The following is a 17420-nucleotide window of genomic DNA, read 5'->3' on the forward strand; positions in this document are numbered from 1 at the left end:
GTTAGCCTTCTTGGCAATAAGCGCACACTGCTGACTCATATCCAGCTTCTCATCCACTGTAATCCCCAGGTCCTTTTCTACAGAACTGCCTCTTAGCTAGCCAGTCAGTCCCCAGTCTGTACCAGTGCATGGGATTCTCCAATTTGCCTAGGTCACTCTGGACCATATCCCTACCCTCCAGCACATCATCTTTCCCATCACCTTAGTCATCCGTGAACTTGTTGAGGGTGAGATCCGTCCCATCATCCAGATCATTATGGAAGATGTTGAACAAAATCGTCCGCAGGACCGACCCCTGGGGCATTCTGCTTGACACTGGCTGCAAACTAGACATCGAGCTGTTGATCACCCACCTATTGAGCCTGATGATCTAGCCTGCTTTCTATCCACCCTACAGTCTATTCATCCAATTCATCCTACTTTAACTTGCTGGCAAGAGTACTGTAGGAGACTGCATCTAAAGCTTTGCTAAAGTCAAGGTATATCATGGCCACTGGTTTTCCTCATATCCACAGAGCCAATTAACTCATCATAGATTGCAATGAGGTTGGTCAGGCATGACTTGCCCTTCGTGAATCCATGTTGACTGTTCCTGATCACCTTTCTGTTGACATCTGTCAATTTTGGATCAGACCCTAAGGCTCCTAAATGATTTGCAGGACACAAATGAATGGACAGCTTGGTAGATTCCAAAGCTTGTGCCAGGGTCTCTCCATGGTGGCCACAGAGTCTAGGACCAGAAGGGAGCATCAGATTATCTAGTCTGACCTCCTGTGTACAGCAGTTAGTCAGCTTTTACCATTCTCTTGCTTATCACACCTAAAAGAATAAACATGGACAATGCAGCCCATTGCTGGGACATTTACATTCCCAGAGAATGTTTCCCAGGTTTATCTTCTTTCCCCAGCTTCTATCTCATTTTTGTCTTCTCAAGGTCTTTGTTTCAATCAAAAAGATGGGTGGCTTACAGCACTGCCCTAGCTAAGCACACTGACAGAGTGAATGCAGGACACCAATTTCCCTGCGGGAAAATTAAGATCAAGGAAACATTTACATGGAATGAAAATTGATTTTAACTGTCACTTCTTGCATTCATTTGACCAGAAGTATTACATTTCCAAAATCTCATTTCGATTGGTGCTGGTGGGTTTGACCTCATTTAAAACAATCCATGAGGCTTGGCATTGTCAGGATCAGAATGAAAGGAGTCATGAATCTGGTTAAGTACACCTTGGCTCCGGTTAAACAAACCACATTTTTCTAAAGGGCCTCAGCCTGATGTCTCTTTCTTATTTTCACTTGCAGGTGCAATTTTTGTGCACTCTCATTTGCAAGTATAGGTGCTAGAAGGCCACATTTTCGAAATATGACCTTTATAAGCATGTGGCCACTTGCATGTGTACATTTTGCATTTGGGTGAGGGAAGATGACCAACTACGGGCATTTACGTGCTGCTTTAGATGGTTAAAGCACAATGCAAACATCAATTAAGCCATAACTATTTATTTTACTTAAATGATTGGACAAAGTTTCAGCCTGCAATGGTGCCTGAGTTCCTAAACTTGACACCTGCAATGTCTGCTTTAATCTATGGCAGTAAAGCGTGTTAGCTGGGCGGGTAGAGCAGAAGGAATCACGGCTTCTGTCTCTACCACTGATTAGTTGTGTTCGCTTCAGTGGTGCAAGTAGAAATCATTTCTTGCCGGTATGCTGCACTCATGAGGGACACACGAGGGTTTTGTGTGTGTGTGTGTGTGTGTGTGTGTGTGAACGAATGAACGTGACCTCCCCATGTGACTCCTCCCCATGATACACATCCATCTCACATTGTGGGAGGGGTAGCTCAGTGGTTTGAGCATTGGCCTGCTAAACCCAGGGTTGTGAGTTCAATCCTTGTGGGGGCCATTTAGGGATCTGGGGCAAAAATTGGGGATTGGTCCTGCTTTGAGCAGGGGGTTGGACTAGATGACCTCCTGAGGTCCCTTCCAACCCTGATATTCTATGATTACCTGGTCGGGAGGGGCAGCTGTGTCCTCCTCCTGCTGGGCCAGAGATTTCTGCTGTACAGACCCCAGGCAGGAGGACTTGGGAGACACAGCTGTGTGGAAGGGCTGGTGGTACAGCAGCTGCACCAGAGGAGCTGCTAGCATGGAGCTGCCCGGCAGGGAAAGGAGCAGAACGTCGGGCCGCCAGGCAGCCCCATGCCAGCAGCTCCTCCGGTGTGGTTGCTGTACTGGCCCCAGCCCTGTCCTCTGGCGGGGCTGCTGTAGAGACCCCAGGCAGGAGGACTCAGGAAATGTGGCTATGTGGAAGGGCTGGGGGTGGGGCTGGGGACTGGCTCCTCCTGTGTCTTTCCGGTATGCCGTACCAGCTATAAATATCTTACTGGTACAGCATACTGGGTCATACCACCATACCTGCACCACTGGTTACCTGAGGCAAATCACTTAACACTTTGGCCTCTATGTCTCCATCGGTAAAATGGGGCTAATAATACTTTACTTGTAGGTGTAATAGGCTTTTGTGATCCTGGGTTGAAAGTTGCTTGCTAAAGTACAATGTTGTGGGGATAACTACCTCTCAGGTAGTTAAGTACATTCTCCTCCTTCCCCCCCACCCCCCACACCCTTTCCTTTGCATGGAAAACCTTTTTACAGCTTTTGGGGAGGTAGAAATTCACCCAGAAATCACTCCAGCTCCTTTTTGCAGTAAACAAACAACCCCCCTATAAGCAACACTCTCACCTTTTATCAGCAAACAAATTGTCCCTCAGCCTCTCCACTATCAGTCTCTTAGTCGTGGATCAGAGCACCTCTTTCCCTTTGGGTTCTGACTGATTATCGTCCTGATTAGAGTGACCTAGGCCCTAGTGTCTATACAGACAGGCTGTTCCCTGGGCTCAAACTCCCAGCCTGCTGCATTCTTGCAGCAACACATGCAGCTTGCACAGTTCCTTCTCAAACGGCATCCTCCGCCTATTTAGAAGGGCTGGATTTCCCTCCTGCTCCTGGGACTATTAGGACTTCGGGCTCAGTGTTCCTTTCACACTGCTGATGTGTAGAATGGGAGCGCCACAACAGAAACCTTGTCCAGTTCCACAGAGGTATTTAGGTGCCGACCTCCTACCGCATGGAGAGGTGGGCCCTGAAATACCTTGTAGGGTTTGGGCCTTTGCGGCTGTCTCAGAACCTTGTATTGTCTCTGCACGGTGTGCCATGGCGACTTGGCACTTCCCGGGGAGAATGGGGGGCAAAAAGACACTTCTGCTCTAAAAGGACAACCCGCTGCCACTTGAGTTAGAGAGCAACCCCTGCAGCTCTAGCAGCCTCCGGCCCTCTGCGGCAATGGAGAGGTACAGATTCGGAGTCCATTCGGAAGGAGACAGTGCTTCGTACATACACGCACGGTTTGTAGCACTGTGATGCTTTTGCCAGGCCTAGAAGGTTTTTAAGATTTCTTTATGATCAGTACCCATAGAAAGTAATATTGAAGTGCCTTCTCTTCATGTAATGGAGCAGCTGAAAGCAGTGAGAAATTATACATGTAAGCAGGGTCTGAATGAGCTTTCCCCTGACATCTAATGATGAACCGGAGGGAAAGACTTCAAGAGCAGAAAGTATTTGCATAGACACACCCGGTCTTCCTAGGTGTTCAGCAGACAGACCAGCTTTGCCAAAGTGATCAATTTTGGCTGGTTTTGGGTTACAATTCACTTTAGTACTGAATGCAGGGGTAATGAAATGTTATCCTTATTGTACGAGTAAACAGCAGCAGGACTGTACTTAGCACACCCTGACTGAGGGGGTCACCCTGCTCTGAACCTCACTTGCTAAGCAGGGGGCAGGGATGCCAACTCCCAGTGAAAGAGAGAGGGTGGGAACTCTGCTTGTAGAGTCTTTGATGCCATTTGACCCTCCCTTCTCGAGTGTTTAAAGACTGAGCTGATTAGACTTAATTGAAAGGCCTTGTTTCTGTTTAGTGGTTACCAGAGCCAAAATTACTGACGAGCAGGTTTAGGGGCTAAGCCTTATGCCTGGTGTGGGGACAGTGCTGCAGGGAAAAACAACACAGAGACTGTGCTAGCAGTGAGGTTCCCCCACTACCCAGTGAAATTGCTACGAGCTGGAATCACTAAGACGTGGGCTGATTTGCGGGACCTGAGAATGCAGCATTACAGAAGTGGCAGCGAGTGGCCAGCGATGGCAGAGAAAACGGCACACCCGTGGCCAACGACAGAGGCAGTGGCAAGCAGCGGCAAAGATGACAGCAGCAGCTGAGGCATTGCTTGTCCCTTCCTCCGACCTTTTCAGCGGTGGGAGGTGAACCTACATGAATGCAGCTCTGAAGTCTGAACCCCCAAATGAATGCTGGGCTCCCTTTCCCTTTGAATGAAAGTTTTATTTTGTTCTACACAGACTCAGTGTTTGCGAGAGGGGAAGTAGAGCCTCTTTGAGGAGCCCAGGCATTGTGGTGAATTTTCCCAAATTATCGGGTGAGGGCTTGAGCCAGTTAAAAGGAACCCCTAGATATTTAACCTGGCCCTTGTTGTTGCCGACACCACCTGGCAAAGGGGTTACATACACATTGGTCCTGACAGTGAACCTGCTGTTCACCAATTTCCCAAATGGAAAACGACTTTCCAGTTGCTCAAATAGATTTGTAGGTGGAAAATAGTAAATGCACATTTGACAACTTATGAATATGCATATTTTAAAATGAACTACACCTAGAAGTTTATTCAGTGGCTTTTTATTGCTGGCTTTTGCATTGGGCTACACGGGGATGATAAATTAAGAGGTGTCACTGGGGATGTAACTCCTGCTTAAATGTACAGTGCTTTAAGTCTAAATTTCTTGTGTTGAACTAACAAACTAGGTCAACATTTCTGAGCTTTTGAAACTTTTCGGAAAAATGAAGCCAGTTTCTCCCCATTTGCACCCCTGCCCTGTGGTGTTATAGGCTTACCTATCTAAATGTCTACATCTTCCTCAGCGCCATGGCAGCTCCATTGCAGACACAGACTTCGGTGGGGGCCCACTCCACACATCAGGAAAGGCTGCATTATTGGATGAAAATGTTCCTCCAGTATTTCACAGGAGAGTCAGGTCTGAGTCTCGTTGAAGGGCTCTTGCACTTTTGAAGCCATGCGGAGGAGACACTGTTGAAGCAGGTTTATTTTCAGTTGGATGAGATGCCTTGGGATCCTCCCTGCTACCCCTGTACTTGATCCAGCAGCATGGCAAGAGCACATGTGGGTTCGGAACTGAGATCAGAACTTTCACTGTCCTGGAGACACAGGGCTCAGGTCTTCGGTGCTGCAGCTGAGGGTTGAGACAGCAGCTCTGAGTTACCCCTCGGCTGCTAAGCAACTCTCTTGACTCATGACGTAAATTGAGAAGAGCAAGTGCTGGAGGGTCAGCACTGTGCCCAGCAATTGCCATGTGGCAATCAGCAGCTGGCTGGGAGAAATACTGTTTTCGGAGAATCCCCAGATGTTTTTCTCTGTGAGTGGCTGTCCTTTTATGGCTGCTCTGAAGTGCACTCAGGTCAGGAAGTACTCTGACTGGCAACAGGAGGAGCTGAAAAACTTTAGCAGTGCTATTACAGATGCTATTTGTATTCACATTAAAGTTCCTCTGACCTGGCCACATACTGCCTCTACCTCTCAATACTCACTTTTCCCCCTACTCAGCAGTGCTCATGTCAGTGTGGAAATAGAGCTACTTTGTATGAAGGCTGTGGCTCTCTGCACATCCTTAAGCAGTGCTCAACGGCCTGTAGGCTCCAAGAAAATCAGCAGCCTACAGGACCATTAGCAATACAGCAATCTGAGCAGCTCTGCTGTATCTCTGTTGACATCAACAGACTTAAACCAGGAATGAGTTTAGTCTGGAGTCTATAAGTTTCTTGGAGGTAGGTAAATTCATGACACACGCAACCCTTATACAGGCAAGAAAAGTGTGGAGAGTCCATATAGGTGTCTGGAGCTCCTGCATGCTGCTGGGTTGTACTTCACAGGACTTCCCTTTACTCCAAGGCGTGGGGAGAAGAAATGGCCTAGCTGATGGCTATCCATCCATCTTGATTCACCATGTGAATCCCACAATTTGTAGGCCTGAACTGCCAGAGCTGGCCATGTAGTAGCTCTGCTTCCACTCCATGTCATGGGGAGAATTTCATCCTCCTCCCGCTGCTGATCATACCTAGCTCTTATCTGGTGCTTTTCACCAATAGATCTCAAAGTGATTTACAAAGGAGATATTGCTATCCCCATTTTACAGATGGGAACTTGAGTCACAGGGAGGTAATGTGACTTGCCCAAGGGTCACCCAGCAGGCTAGTAGCAGAGCCAGGAATAGAACACAGTCCCAGTCCTGTTCTCTATCCACTAGGCCATGTCACCTCATCCAGACACACTGCTCGGGCTACTTGAACTGTGATGTTCTAGGATCAAATACACAATTGCCCCACTGATTGTGACCATAGGAATAGGGTGTGGGAAATTCTTCCAGTGGAAAAGGCGTGTTACATTAAGAAAGAGGACAGAGGTGCAGATATTGACCAGAGCTTGCTGTCCCTCATTGACCACTTAAAAGAAAACTGTGAATAAAGAACCACAACCATGGCCTACATAATAATAGCTCAAAAACAATTAGTGCATTGGTTCTGTAGATAGACCATACCAGGAAATGAATTGTAACTTGAATGGCAAAGCATTACCTGTAACATGCACTCACTGCTCACCATACATTAATATTGTTATTTGATATGTGGGTTTCTGTTAATATTTTATCTACTCTATACATTAATATTCAGTTAAAAAAATCTATCAAATAGCCAGTTAGTAACTTCTAGTCCACTGTACAAGTTTTGCCATGTAATTTTTATGGTATTGCCATTGATTTACCATACAAGGTATACATTGCCTCTAAATATTTATTAATGAATTGAATGCTTGTGAATGTTGCTGGATGAATAGCTTTGGAAACTGAAGTTTCAGGTACAGCAGAAGTAGCTAAGTTGTAAGATTCCTTGCAGCCAGTGTTCCTCAGCCCTCTTAAAGAGGTAAGCATGTTGGACATTAAAAGGATAATTGAATTCAGTCTGCCAGGCTACACAGTCGTTGACCTCTCTGCTGAGATTGTCAAGGACTCAATAAAGGACAGATTGATGTTAATAGCGCTGGGGCTTTGTACGGGTGGATACCTGACTAGTAGGAACAACCATGAGAACACCCAGTTTTTACACTCAGACCATCTGTTTTGTGTCACATTCTTTAGGTACCTAGTTCTATTTGTTTGAACTATATCGAACGTAATTGTCTGTGACGCACTATGAGACATTTTGTATGAATTAAGTTGTAAATAACTGTTACCACATAATATAGCGAAAACATTATTATGTACGATTATCTCTGAATTCTCCAACAAGGATTTTTAATCTTAACAGCACCTCCTAACAGGCTAGGTTTGAATTAAAAGCACTTACCAAAAGAAAACATGCAGATTAAAAGATCAGCTACCCAACTAGTTCATATTCTACCAACTTTGGAAAAAGAAAGTTGACACTAAAAATTCAATAATACATACCAGTATAAATTACAAATGTTGCACTTCTAGGAAGCTTCTTTGCTGATAGCAGTGTGCTTTGTAATAGTTAAGGTTTCAAAGTTGATGGCTCTTATGAGGTTCTAATTTTTGGTATTAGAGCAAACTCACAGGTTATAACAAAGGAGAAAATTACAAATAAGGGTACTGAACTTATACTGTACATGCAAGAGCCGTTTGGATTCAATTTTAGGATCTATGGACTCGATTGTTCACTTTTATGCTCGTGTAACTTCACCTCAGTCACTGATATTCCACCAGAGTAAAGCTGGGGTGATGAAATACAGAATCGGGACACAAACACACACTAAAATCTTTAGCCAAATTTTCACAACCATGGGGAAAAATGGGGGTGGTGTAGAAGCTGGCCTACTTCTGTCTGGTGCTGTCCTTCTGTGGGGTAGACCTATAGCAGCTCTCTTCTTACAAGAGAAGCCTGTCATTAGTTAGTGGGTATCCCACACTGTCCCACCCTATTATGTGGTGTTAGCTATAATGGCTAGCTGGCATCCCTTGTAGCCACTGTTAGAGATGGCCAAAAAAATGTGTCTTCAGATGGGATCTGCATGGTAGGTCTAGATAATACAAGATATTTCTTCCAACCCTAACCACAAGTCTATTTACTTTCATCTTTTCCAATGCTAGCCATGACCTCCATGAGTTACAGATAAGCATTTGGTACTAGCTTAAATGCAGTGCATGCTTTCAAAAATTATTATTTATAAAAACAAATGGGCTTTGTTATACCATTTTGAATTATCTGCAATTATTTACAAAAGTTTTGGAGATCTCAATAATCTTAAATAAGGGTTTTTTCTCCATCCTTTTCATCATCTTCCACAATCACTGTCTGCTTTTCTTCTTTAAGCATGTTAGTACCTTAAACAGGAAAAAGAATTAAAACAAAACAAAACAATACTAGTCATGTTAACATATTCATTGTTTACAAGGGCCTAATTTTCTATCCTTTCCAATTGTTTTGACACTAGCATAGCTCTGCTGATTTCAGTGGAGTTGCTTCTGATTAAATTTGGATAATCAGGCCCCTAATATTTAGTAAACCTGAAACTCATGTCTGTATTTGCACTTTGTAATTAAAATTATTGGACATTCTCACACACTGCTGATACCTGCTCAAATAACTAGCACATTGTGGTTTATTCTCGGAAATCTACTGGACTGTTTATTACGTAGATTTTGCAAATGCAGATTCCAGAATGGGCAAATGTTGAAAGACTTAACAGCCAGCTCCCACACATCCAGTATCATCCCCACTGAAACAAATCTAATGGCAACATGTTGCAAATGTAAATAAAAATATGAACTTGGATCAATGCTGAACAGGCTCCCATGCATTACTAAAGACATTGTATCAGTACAAGCAATACTGAACTTTGTGAATTGAACGTGCATCAAAGAAGATCTGTCTAAATAAATACTAAGGATAATTAAGAAAACCACACACCTGTTGCCAAGGCCCTGGAGAACTGTACAGCATAATACAGAGAGGAAGGATGATCTTGTGGTTAAAGCACAGGACTGGGATTCAAGAGATTTGGGTTCAATCAGCCACAGAACTCCTATGTGGCCTATCATTTAATGTGTCTGCCTCTGTTTGTGAGCTCCCTCCCACCTTTTGTCTGTCTAGTGTGTTTAGAATGTAAGAACCTAGTGCCTAGAACAAGGAGGCCCCACTACTGACTGGGGCCTCTATGCACTACAGTGATGCAAATAAGTAAAAAAATATAATTAAAAAATGATGCCCCTAAAATGAAATGTTAAAATCAACCAATGGGATCCAACAGGCAAAGGTTCTACTCAATCCTTATTTTAGCTGAGCTGGTTTGTTTTGCCCGTTCCTCTTAAAAAAACAATTAACAGCCTCCGCAGTATGTTGTATTTCCACTGTCTTTAGCATGGTGGCTAAAATATTCCATAAACAGGGTGAGGGAAACCCGGACTTGAAGCCAAGCAAATCGCTTTAAGTCAGTCGCCTCCTGTTTTGCTGTCAGTGCGCTCCAACGTGCCAAGTTGTTCTGTCAAACCAACACATCTTCTTTCTTTCTGTGTTGAAAGTCCTCTCATAATGAAGCAGTTCATGAAGTCTGAAAATAGAGCAAAGGCAGCTATGCCCCACACAGGAAGGCTTTCTTCAATTCTGGACTCTCTTCAAGAGGTGAGGAATTAAGGACAGAGATGACTGACCTAAATTACTATTTTGAATTCAGGTCTGGTTTTGTTTGTATGGGGTTTTTTACCAATTAGCTGATTTTACTGGGGGAGGGAAACCATTTCAAAGGGTTGGATGAAACTTCAAAGGTAAGTCTGAAACACAATGGTGTGTCCTTCAAACAGCCATTGAGTGGCTGTTACTGGAAACTGGTAACAGGGATGCTATTTTAAGGTGATGGAGCCAGAGAAATGTTCCACACCCAGGTTTTAACTCAGCCCCCTAGCAAACAAATTTCCACAGAGCAAAAATACAGACATTGATTTTTATCCCTTTATCTCTGCATCTTTTCCAAAATGATCCATGCCTGCAATGGAGGCTTATAATGTATAGCAAACAAAACTAAAGTTTAGAGCTATGATCTATAATCCTATCTCCAATGCTTCTTGGTTCTTATCTGAGTTACCAGATAATGAGGAAAAAGCAAATGGGCTCCTAGCCAGACTCTAGGAGCATCAAAATTACCCCCTGCTTGAAGCAATTCCACCTGCCACAGCTAATTTTAGCAGAAATTGTCTTCAAGGACCAGGGAGCTAGGCACAGCTGGAGGGCAGCAACAGAACTCAGCAGCCCAGCTATAAGGAGGAGTTGTCATTCAATAATAGTAAATCACATGCTCATTAGAATAGAGTGTAGTGGCAACTGAGAGTGGTCACAGATATAATCCTGGCAGGATTCCTGAAGCTGGTGCAGTGTGGTATGTAGATCAAAAGCAAAAGCTAGTGTGGTCCAGATTGAATGTGCAGAGCAGTGGGATTAGTAACACCTGTGTGCTAATCCTGGCTCTGCTTACTGATTTAGTGCCTGGGCAGTTCACTGAGCCTCTCTGCCTCAGCTTTCCCATCTGTAAAATGGGCATCATAACATTCAGCATAGCTTCATAGAGATGTTTTAAGGATTAATAGATTATCTATCATTAATGTCTGCCAGCAGCTTTGAATTATAAAGCAGTGTCTAAATAAATACAAAGTAGGAGTAGTAGTTTGCAATAGAACCTAGTGCTGATGAGAAATCTGTAGCCCAACACTAGGCTATCAAAGGCTTCAGACTCTAAGGTCCATGTCAGAGCTGTGCTGAGTACAGTTTAGCAAGGGCAGGTAGAGGATCTGTTGCCAGTGTGGTCCTTGGTGCCCCTTAGAGCTTCCTCAGGGTGACTCTAGGTTATATTTAACTGTCTATCAATCACAGGGCAATTCCTGTCAAACTGAGGCTGGAGAGGGGATGGTGTAGAGCTGCTTTGCTGGTGCTACAACATGCAGAGACTTCCTCGGTGTAAGGGAAATCCTGAGGGAGTCAGTTAAACTGGCTTAGCAAAGGAGAGGAGGAGGGCTTGAGAGTGTGGTTTTCTAATGATCTCAGATATCCATTTGTCAGGAACAGCTTTGCCATATTCTCCCAAATAGTTACATTCTTGTCAAACCCTGCATTTGCAGAGGGCTCTTGAGAAATTAAGTTATTTGAATATGCTGCTAAGTGAGACTAGTAATAAAAGGTGTTTCAAATCATTTACAGTCAGGGTGGAGGGGGAAGCTATATTAGAATTGTGATTACATTGGCCCAGATCCTTGAAGGTACTGAGGTGCCAAACTCCCACTGATGGAGATCGGGGCCATTTCCCCTCCTTTATTCCATCAGAAGTCCAAGATGTGGGATGATTTGATTTTTTTGCCATTCAAATAGCTTTTGTTTTTCTAAAGTGATGCATGTCTATAGATGTCACATGCTTGCATTTGAAAAACAATAACTAATGGGGCAAGTTTTGTACCTGTTAATTATTTTTTAATGTCACTTACTAATGATGAACTTACATTTATCCATAGCATACTGGGGAAAAGAGAGATTTTTAAATGCAAGCATTGCTCCAGTAAGATTTGCATCTTGAATGCCACTGTAATTTATCAAATGCTTTGGGCTACTTATTGCAACACACATGATCCCCTATCCATGAGTAGATTGGATGCACATGTATCTCTAACTACAAGGTTAAGATAAAATGAGGCAGGAATGGCAAATTTACTGGGACTCAGAATCCCTTTGAATGCATCTCCTATTCTGGAGAGGAAGGGTGGTCTTCTGCTTTAGGTATGAGACTGGGACTCAGGAGACTGGGCTGAATTCCCAGCTCTGCCAGTGACTTCCTATGTGACCTCGGGCAACTCATTTAATCTCTCTCTGACTCAGTTCCTCATCTGTAACATGGAGGTAAGAATATTTCCTTTCCCCTTTTCCTCTTCATGGTTACCAGTCTTGTTGATGTAGCTTGTAAAGTCCTTGAGGCAGGGACTCTCTCTTATGTGTAGGCACAGTACCTAGGACAATTGGTCCCTGTTCTTCATTGAGATGTTTCGATGTATTAGAAGTACTAATTCTGGACATTATTGTGTTTTTGCATAGCTTGCTGGTATTGATAGTTGTGCTCTAGACTGTGCACTGGAGAGAGAACCAGGAGTCCTGTTCCCTCTTTGGGGACTCGCTGTAGCCTTGGGCAAGACTCTTAACCTCTGTGTGCCTCAGTTTCCAATCTGTAAATACTTGTGTACCTCATGGGGTGTTCTGAAGTTTAGTCCATGTTTAAGTGTTTGGAAGATGTAAAGTAGTATGGACTTGATTCTGTCCCCCTCATTCCAGGAGCAGTCCCTTTGATTTCAGGGAGAAGTGTGACGGAGACAGTCCCTGGAGAGTCTCTGGCCACCCAAAAGTGGATAGGACTTATCTCGAGTGATCAAGGACAGCTAATCAAAAATGGAGGGAGGAGCCAAGGGGCGAAATTTTCAGCTCTGTCTATGGGAGAAATGTTTGTGAAGACAGCTTTTAAAATATTGGTTAATTAAGCTAAAATAGGTAGTGTTGGTTTGTAGTTTTGGTAATGCTTGAAGCGTTGGCCTTTAGTAGCAACTAGGGAGGAAAATAAAAACTAAAAGTGGAACACCCAACAGTGCAAGTTATTGAGAGAGCACTGAACATGGAGTGTGCTACTTAGGCCGCACATCCAGCAACTGCAATAATAGAGGAGTAGGGACAGAAAGGCCCTTTTATGTTTATTTGGTGCAAATAACCCTGCTGGGGCATCTCGGGTTTGAGCCTATAATTGAGATTTTGGTTTGCTCAGCTGTTCTACAAGACCTCATTTTATTTATTCTCTCCTTGCTGCCTTACCCTAAAAGTAAATAAATTGTAAATACTGGACTAGTCCACAGCAAGTCACTCTCTTCCTGCAAGCCATGCACCACTGCAGCCTACATCTAAATATCAGCTTTCTGTCCTCCAGTATCCAGCCTGAAAAGAAAATATGCTTCTTTGAAAGGGGAGACATTCAAACCCAGGCACACAAGTCACTCCACCCGTGTCACACGCACAGAATATGCCATAGGGATGATAAGATGGGACATGAGGAGAACTGTACGCATAGAGAGGCAGCTGGGATGGTAAAGCTGTATCTAGGGAGAGGCAGTAATGAGCAGGCCACAGGGATTGAATTCATAGGGGATTAAGGGGGCCTGCTCATTCACCACTTTGTTAGTCCAGTTTCATGAAATAAAAATCAGCTGAGTCCTGCTGACATACAACTTCAGTACTAAATCAAGCCTGAGGTGTGTGTCATTGTTTATCAGCGGCCACATTCCTTAGAAATTGGACACATACACTGATTTTTGTTACAGACCTTAAAGCCACTGCATTTTTCTTTGTTTTACTTTATTCCCTTTTGGTGTTTCTTGGCTGGCAAATCCTCTGGAGATGATAATAAAATGCCTCTACTACTCTATAACTTCCATTAACTTCCTCTATCATTTGCAAATTCTATCAGAATGAAAAAAGGACTCTTCTGGGGGTAGAAACGGTAAAGATCTTTGAACAGCCACTAGGGGCCCTCTTTCTCACTTAAATACTCGCTAGAGATTGAGAATGCTAGAGAGGTACATGTTAAACTAAATGAATTTGGATGACAAATGTTAAGTCAGTCGTAGCTGCATCCTGCTATAGCAGAGATTATATTTAATATAGTGCTCATAAAAAGAAGTACATTGCTGTTTACTAAAAACAGGAACAAAATGTTTTCAGTTTCACTTTAACGCCTTCATCTCTGCCATGCTTTGTGGATTCCTGCCACCAAATACCTGCCACTTACATAGCAATTTATGGGGGGAGGTTTCCGCTGCCCCATACATTATGGTCTCTCTGTGCAGCCCCAATAACATAGAGGGGATTCAAAGGTACTGCAAGTGGTCAGGGGAGAAATCCACAGCATAGGAACAGTGTAGAGCTGACAAAATTGGTTCCACACGACCCGCCTTCCAAGGCATGGCTGAGATGGTGAGTCGGGGTGGAGCTAAAGGTACAGGACAGAGTCAGACTCTATATTTTCAAGCTAGGATAGAGATAGGTTAATAATTGATTACAAATGGTTTGACAAGCTGTGCCTCTGTTTCTGCTCTCAAAATGACTGCGAAGAGACGGCTTTTTCTTCAGATTTGTTGTTGTCTGAAATTTTTTGCCAAATAATTTGTTCCAATAATTTTTGGTCTGTATCTCTTGCTCATGAATAGTTCATTACAAGTGCTTGACAGTCAACATTTGAAAATGAAACAGCTGCAATTGGAGAGAGATCATCTGGGCCCAGGTCCTCAAAGATGCCTCTAATGATTCCAATATTTACTTAAAATTGATTTCCCCTACTTCCCAGGCATGTTCACTAGAGTATTTGAATGAAAGGAACAAAAAAAGTGCAAGCAAATTTGTTTGAAAATTCAGTTTAGGCCTTGATCCTGCAAGTCAGTCAACACTAGATTTTAATGGGGTGGCACAAGTGCTAAGGTCTGATTGTGCAGAGCAATTTGATGGATATTGGTGGATTCGTTTTTTCCAGTACTTGCCAAACTCTATGACCTGATCCTCCAAACATGCTCAACCTTACTCACATGACCATATGCACTGACTTACCAGGGACCCTTTGGAAGGGCCAGATTTACAAAGATATTTAAGCACCTAAAGATGCAGATAGTTGCCTAGTGGGATTTTCAAAAGCAACCTAAGCCCCATTGATTTGACTAGGAGTTTGTGTCCCAAGAACCTCTAGATGGCAACTGGCAGAGGGTACAGTGTTGTTTAGGGGTCCCCTGGGTTCACCAAAAGAATGCCATGTAAGGCTTCTAATGAAAGCCTGTGTCGTGCTGCTCATCATGACCATATGTACGTATGGATGTTGAGTAAGGAGTTGTGTGTGTATATATACTGAAAATTATGTTGTTACGCTCTGTGACTAGGGACTGGTCACCAGAAAGGGAAAAACCATGTTTTCTTTCAGGCATGAAATGTTTATTTGTCTGTCTGTTTACATGTAAATTACATATTGTATGGTTCACAATGGGCCTCCATCAATAGTCTCAGCTGAATGCTAATGGAGGATTGAGAAATCTTCAAAGAGAGGAAATTTACAGAATAAAGTGAACCAGCAGGGGAGAGCCCTGTTTACAAGTAAGGACAATTAACTTTTGGGGGTTAACAAAGGGATGCTGAGATGCACCCTCATTCCTTCAACCTGTGAGGACAATATGCCAGTGGGCTTGATCTGATGAGAAGAAGTCTTAGGAAACTGGAGAAAACCCTGGAGAAAGAACTTTGGGTAAGCTATCTTTAGGAGATGGAGGAATACTTACTTAGTTAAACTTAGTCTCTAGAATGCGTGTTATGATTTTGTTTTATCTGTAACCATTTGTTTCCCTTATTCTCACTCTCTATCACTTGACTCTCTGTTCTTTGATAATAAATTTATTCTTGTTCCCACTAATCTAATCTATCTATCTAAATGCTGTGTGTTAAGTAAAGCAGGGACTCTGAGCTGATGCTTACAAGATGGTGTGTGCTATTCCTTTGGGAACAGCCGATCTAGTTCTGTGTGTGTTCAAAGGAGTAGGGCATGCTTGCAGGACTCGGGGATTGGTATGTGCCTATCACTGCTCCTACAGACAGTGAGGCCTGCGGAGGCCTGGAAAGCAGTGGTTGTGCTGCCAGAGGCTGGTGGTTTCAGGGAGCTGACCCAGAGCAGGCACAGACAAGACTTCCTCACGCAAACGTCTGGTGCCTCCCAACCTTGGGTGCCCTGGGAAGCATCACACATTTAGGTGCCTAACTTGTTTAGACAGTTCTGTAAATTCCAGGTGATGCCTATCTGTAACTTTAGGCATTGAGATACCATTGGAAATCTGGCCCAAAGGGCTTATATTTCCTCAGGTCTATTTTTAGTTTTTTTGGGTTTTTTCCCCATCTGTCTGGTGGGAATATTTCTAAGGTGCTTCTTATCATTGTTCCCCTGTATAATTTTCTTTCCTTTACTTTTTTCTGTCTTTCTCTCTGTGTGCCAAGTGTTTCTAAATGTAAGCATGCACTGAAATGCTTTGCTGAATCAGGTCCTTAGGCCTTTTCTTTTCTACTGCTCCTTACTATCTAGTAAGTGTCCCTCTCCAGTGGTATCTTACTTTATGAACCATTTAACACTAGTTTTGGAGCTGTCCCTCCCTCCCAAGTGATTTGGAAACAGCTGAGACATTGCTTCTTCTGACTGGCAATAGCTCACTCCTCCCTGAACAGTAGTAATATTTGACGCTGATATGACGCTTTACATCTTCAAAGCACTGTGCAAACATTAGCTAATTAAGGCTAACAACGCCTTTGTGGTGCAGGGAGAGTAAGGAGCAGTATCTTTTTTGCAGATCAGGAAACTAAGAAACAAAGACGTTAAGGCCACAATGTTCAAATTTGGGTGGCGGAGTCCTTCTGGATGCCCAAGCTAGTTAGCTGCTCCATGGCCTCTCCGGCTGCACAGAAAGGCCCTGAAGCCATTGTTGTCTGGATGGTCACCACTGTCAGATCACCTCAGTATATGTCATGATCTTCCAGTGAGATAGTCTCATATGCTCGCTTTGCCCCTACAGCTGGATTAGGGGGCGTCGCTGGGGCTTTCTGACAGTCCCTCACTGTTGTCACAGATGCTTGGAACCACTGGGGGCTGGCTATAATTCGAACTCCTTTTTTCCCACCCCCAATCCTGCAGCCCGGCAGCAGAGGGGCCACAAGAGCACTTACAGCCACCTCGACATCCCCTTCCTGAAATGTGCTTGGCCACAGTGAGGGATCAGGGCCTAAAAGTCACCCAGGACTGTAGGTGCTCAGCACAACCGATAATCATACCATGCTTAAATTAGATGCCTAGAGATGGATTCAAGTGCCTATATTTAGGCACCCAAATTTTGGTCTAAGTGACTTTCTCAAGGCCACATAGTAAGTCAATGGCAGAGCCAGGATAACAAGCCAGGTGTTCTTGCCTCTTAGTCCTGTGCTTTACCTATTAAATCATGCTCCCTTCTGCTTTCACCATTCTCTACATGGGTGAGAGGTGAGGAGAGGACTGATAACAAAATTCTGGTCCCAACAAAAACTGGAAGATTTGATTATTGATAAATGACCCTCAAGGGGCTTGGATGAGTTCACATGAGTACTCACCTTTACCCATTATGTTTGGAGCTGTACAAACACAGAACAAAGAAACTGCTCCTGCCCCCAAAGAGCTTACAATCTAAGTGGTCAAA

General features: G+C 43.7%; 1 protein-coding gene across 1 annotated transcript in view; it reads right to left on the reverse strand.

Annotated features, from left to right (window-relative positions):
- The window catches only part of PPP1R17 (protein phosphatase 1 regulatory subunit 17), a 39487-nt gene that overhangs the window by 10407 nt on the left and 11660 nt on the right, over window positions 1-17420 (reverse strand). The window contains exon 6 of the mRNA XM_074945385.1: window positions 7590-8486. Within this exon, the coding sequence (XP_074801486.1) occupies window positions 8407-8486 (80 nt within the window). The 3' untranslated portion in view covers window positions 7590-8406. The remainder of the gene's footprint in view (window positions 1-7589; window positions 8487-17420) is intronic.

This window comes from Natator depressus, chromosome 2 (genome assembly GCF_965152275.1).
Source record: "Natator depressus isolate rNatDep1 chromosome 2, rNatDep2.hap1, whole genome shotgun sequence".
In the NCBI taxonomy this organism is placed as follows: Eukaryota; Metazoa; Chordata; order Testudines; family Cheloniidae; genus Natator; species Natator depressus.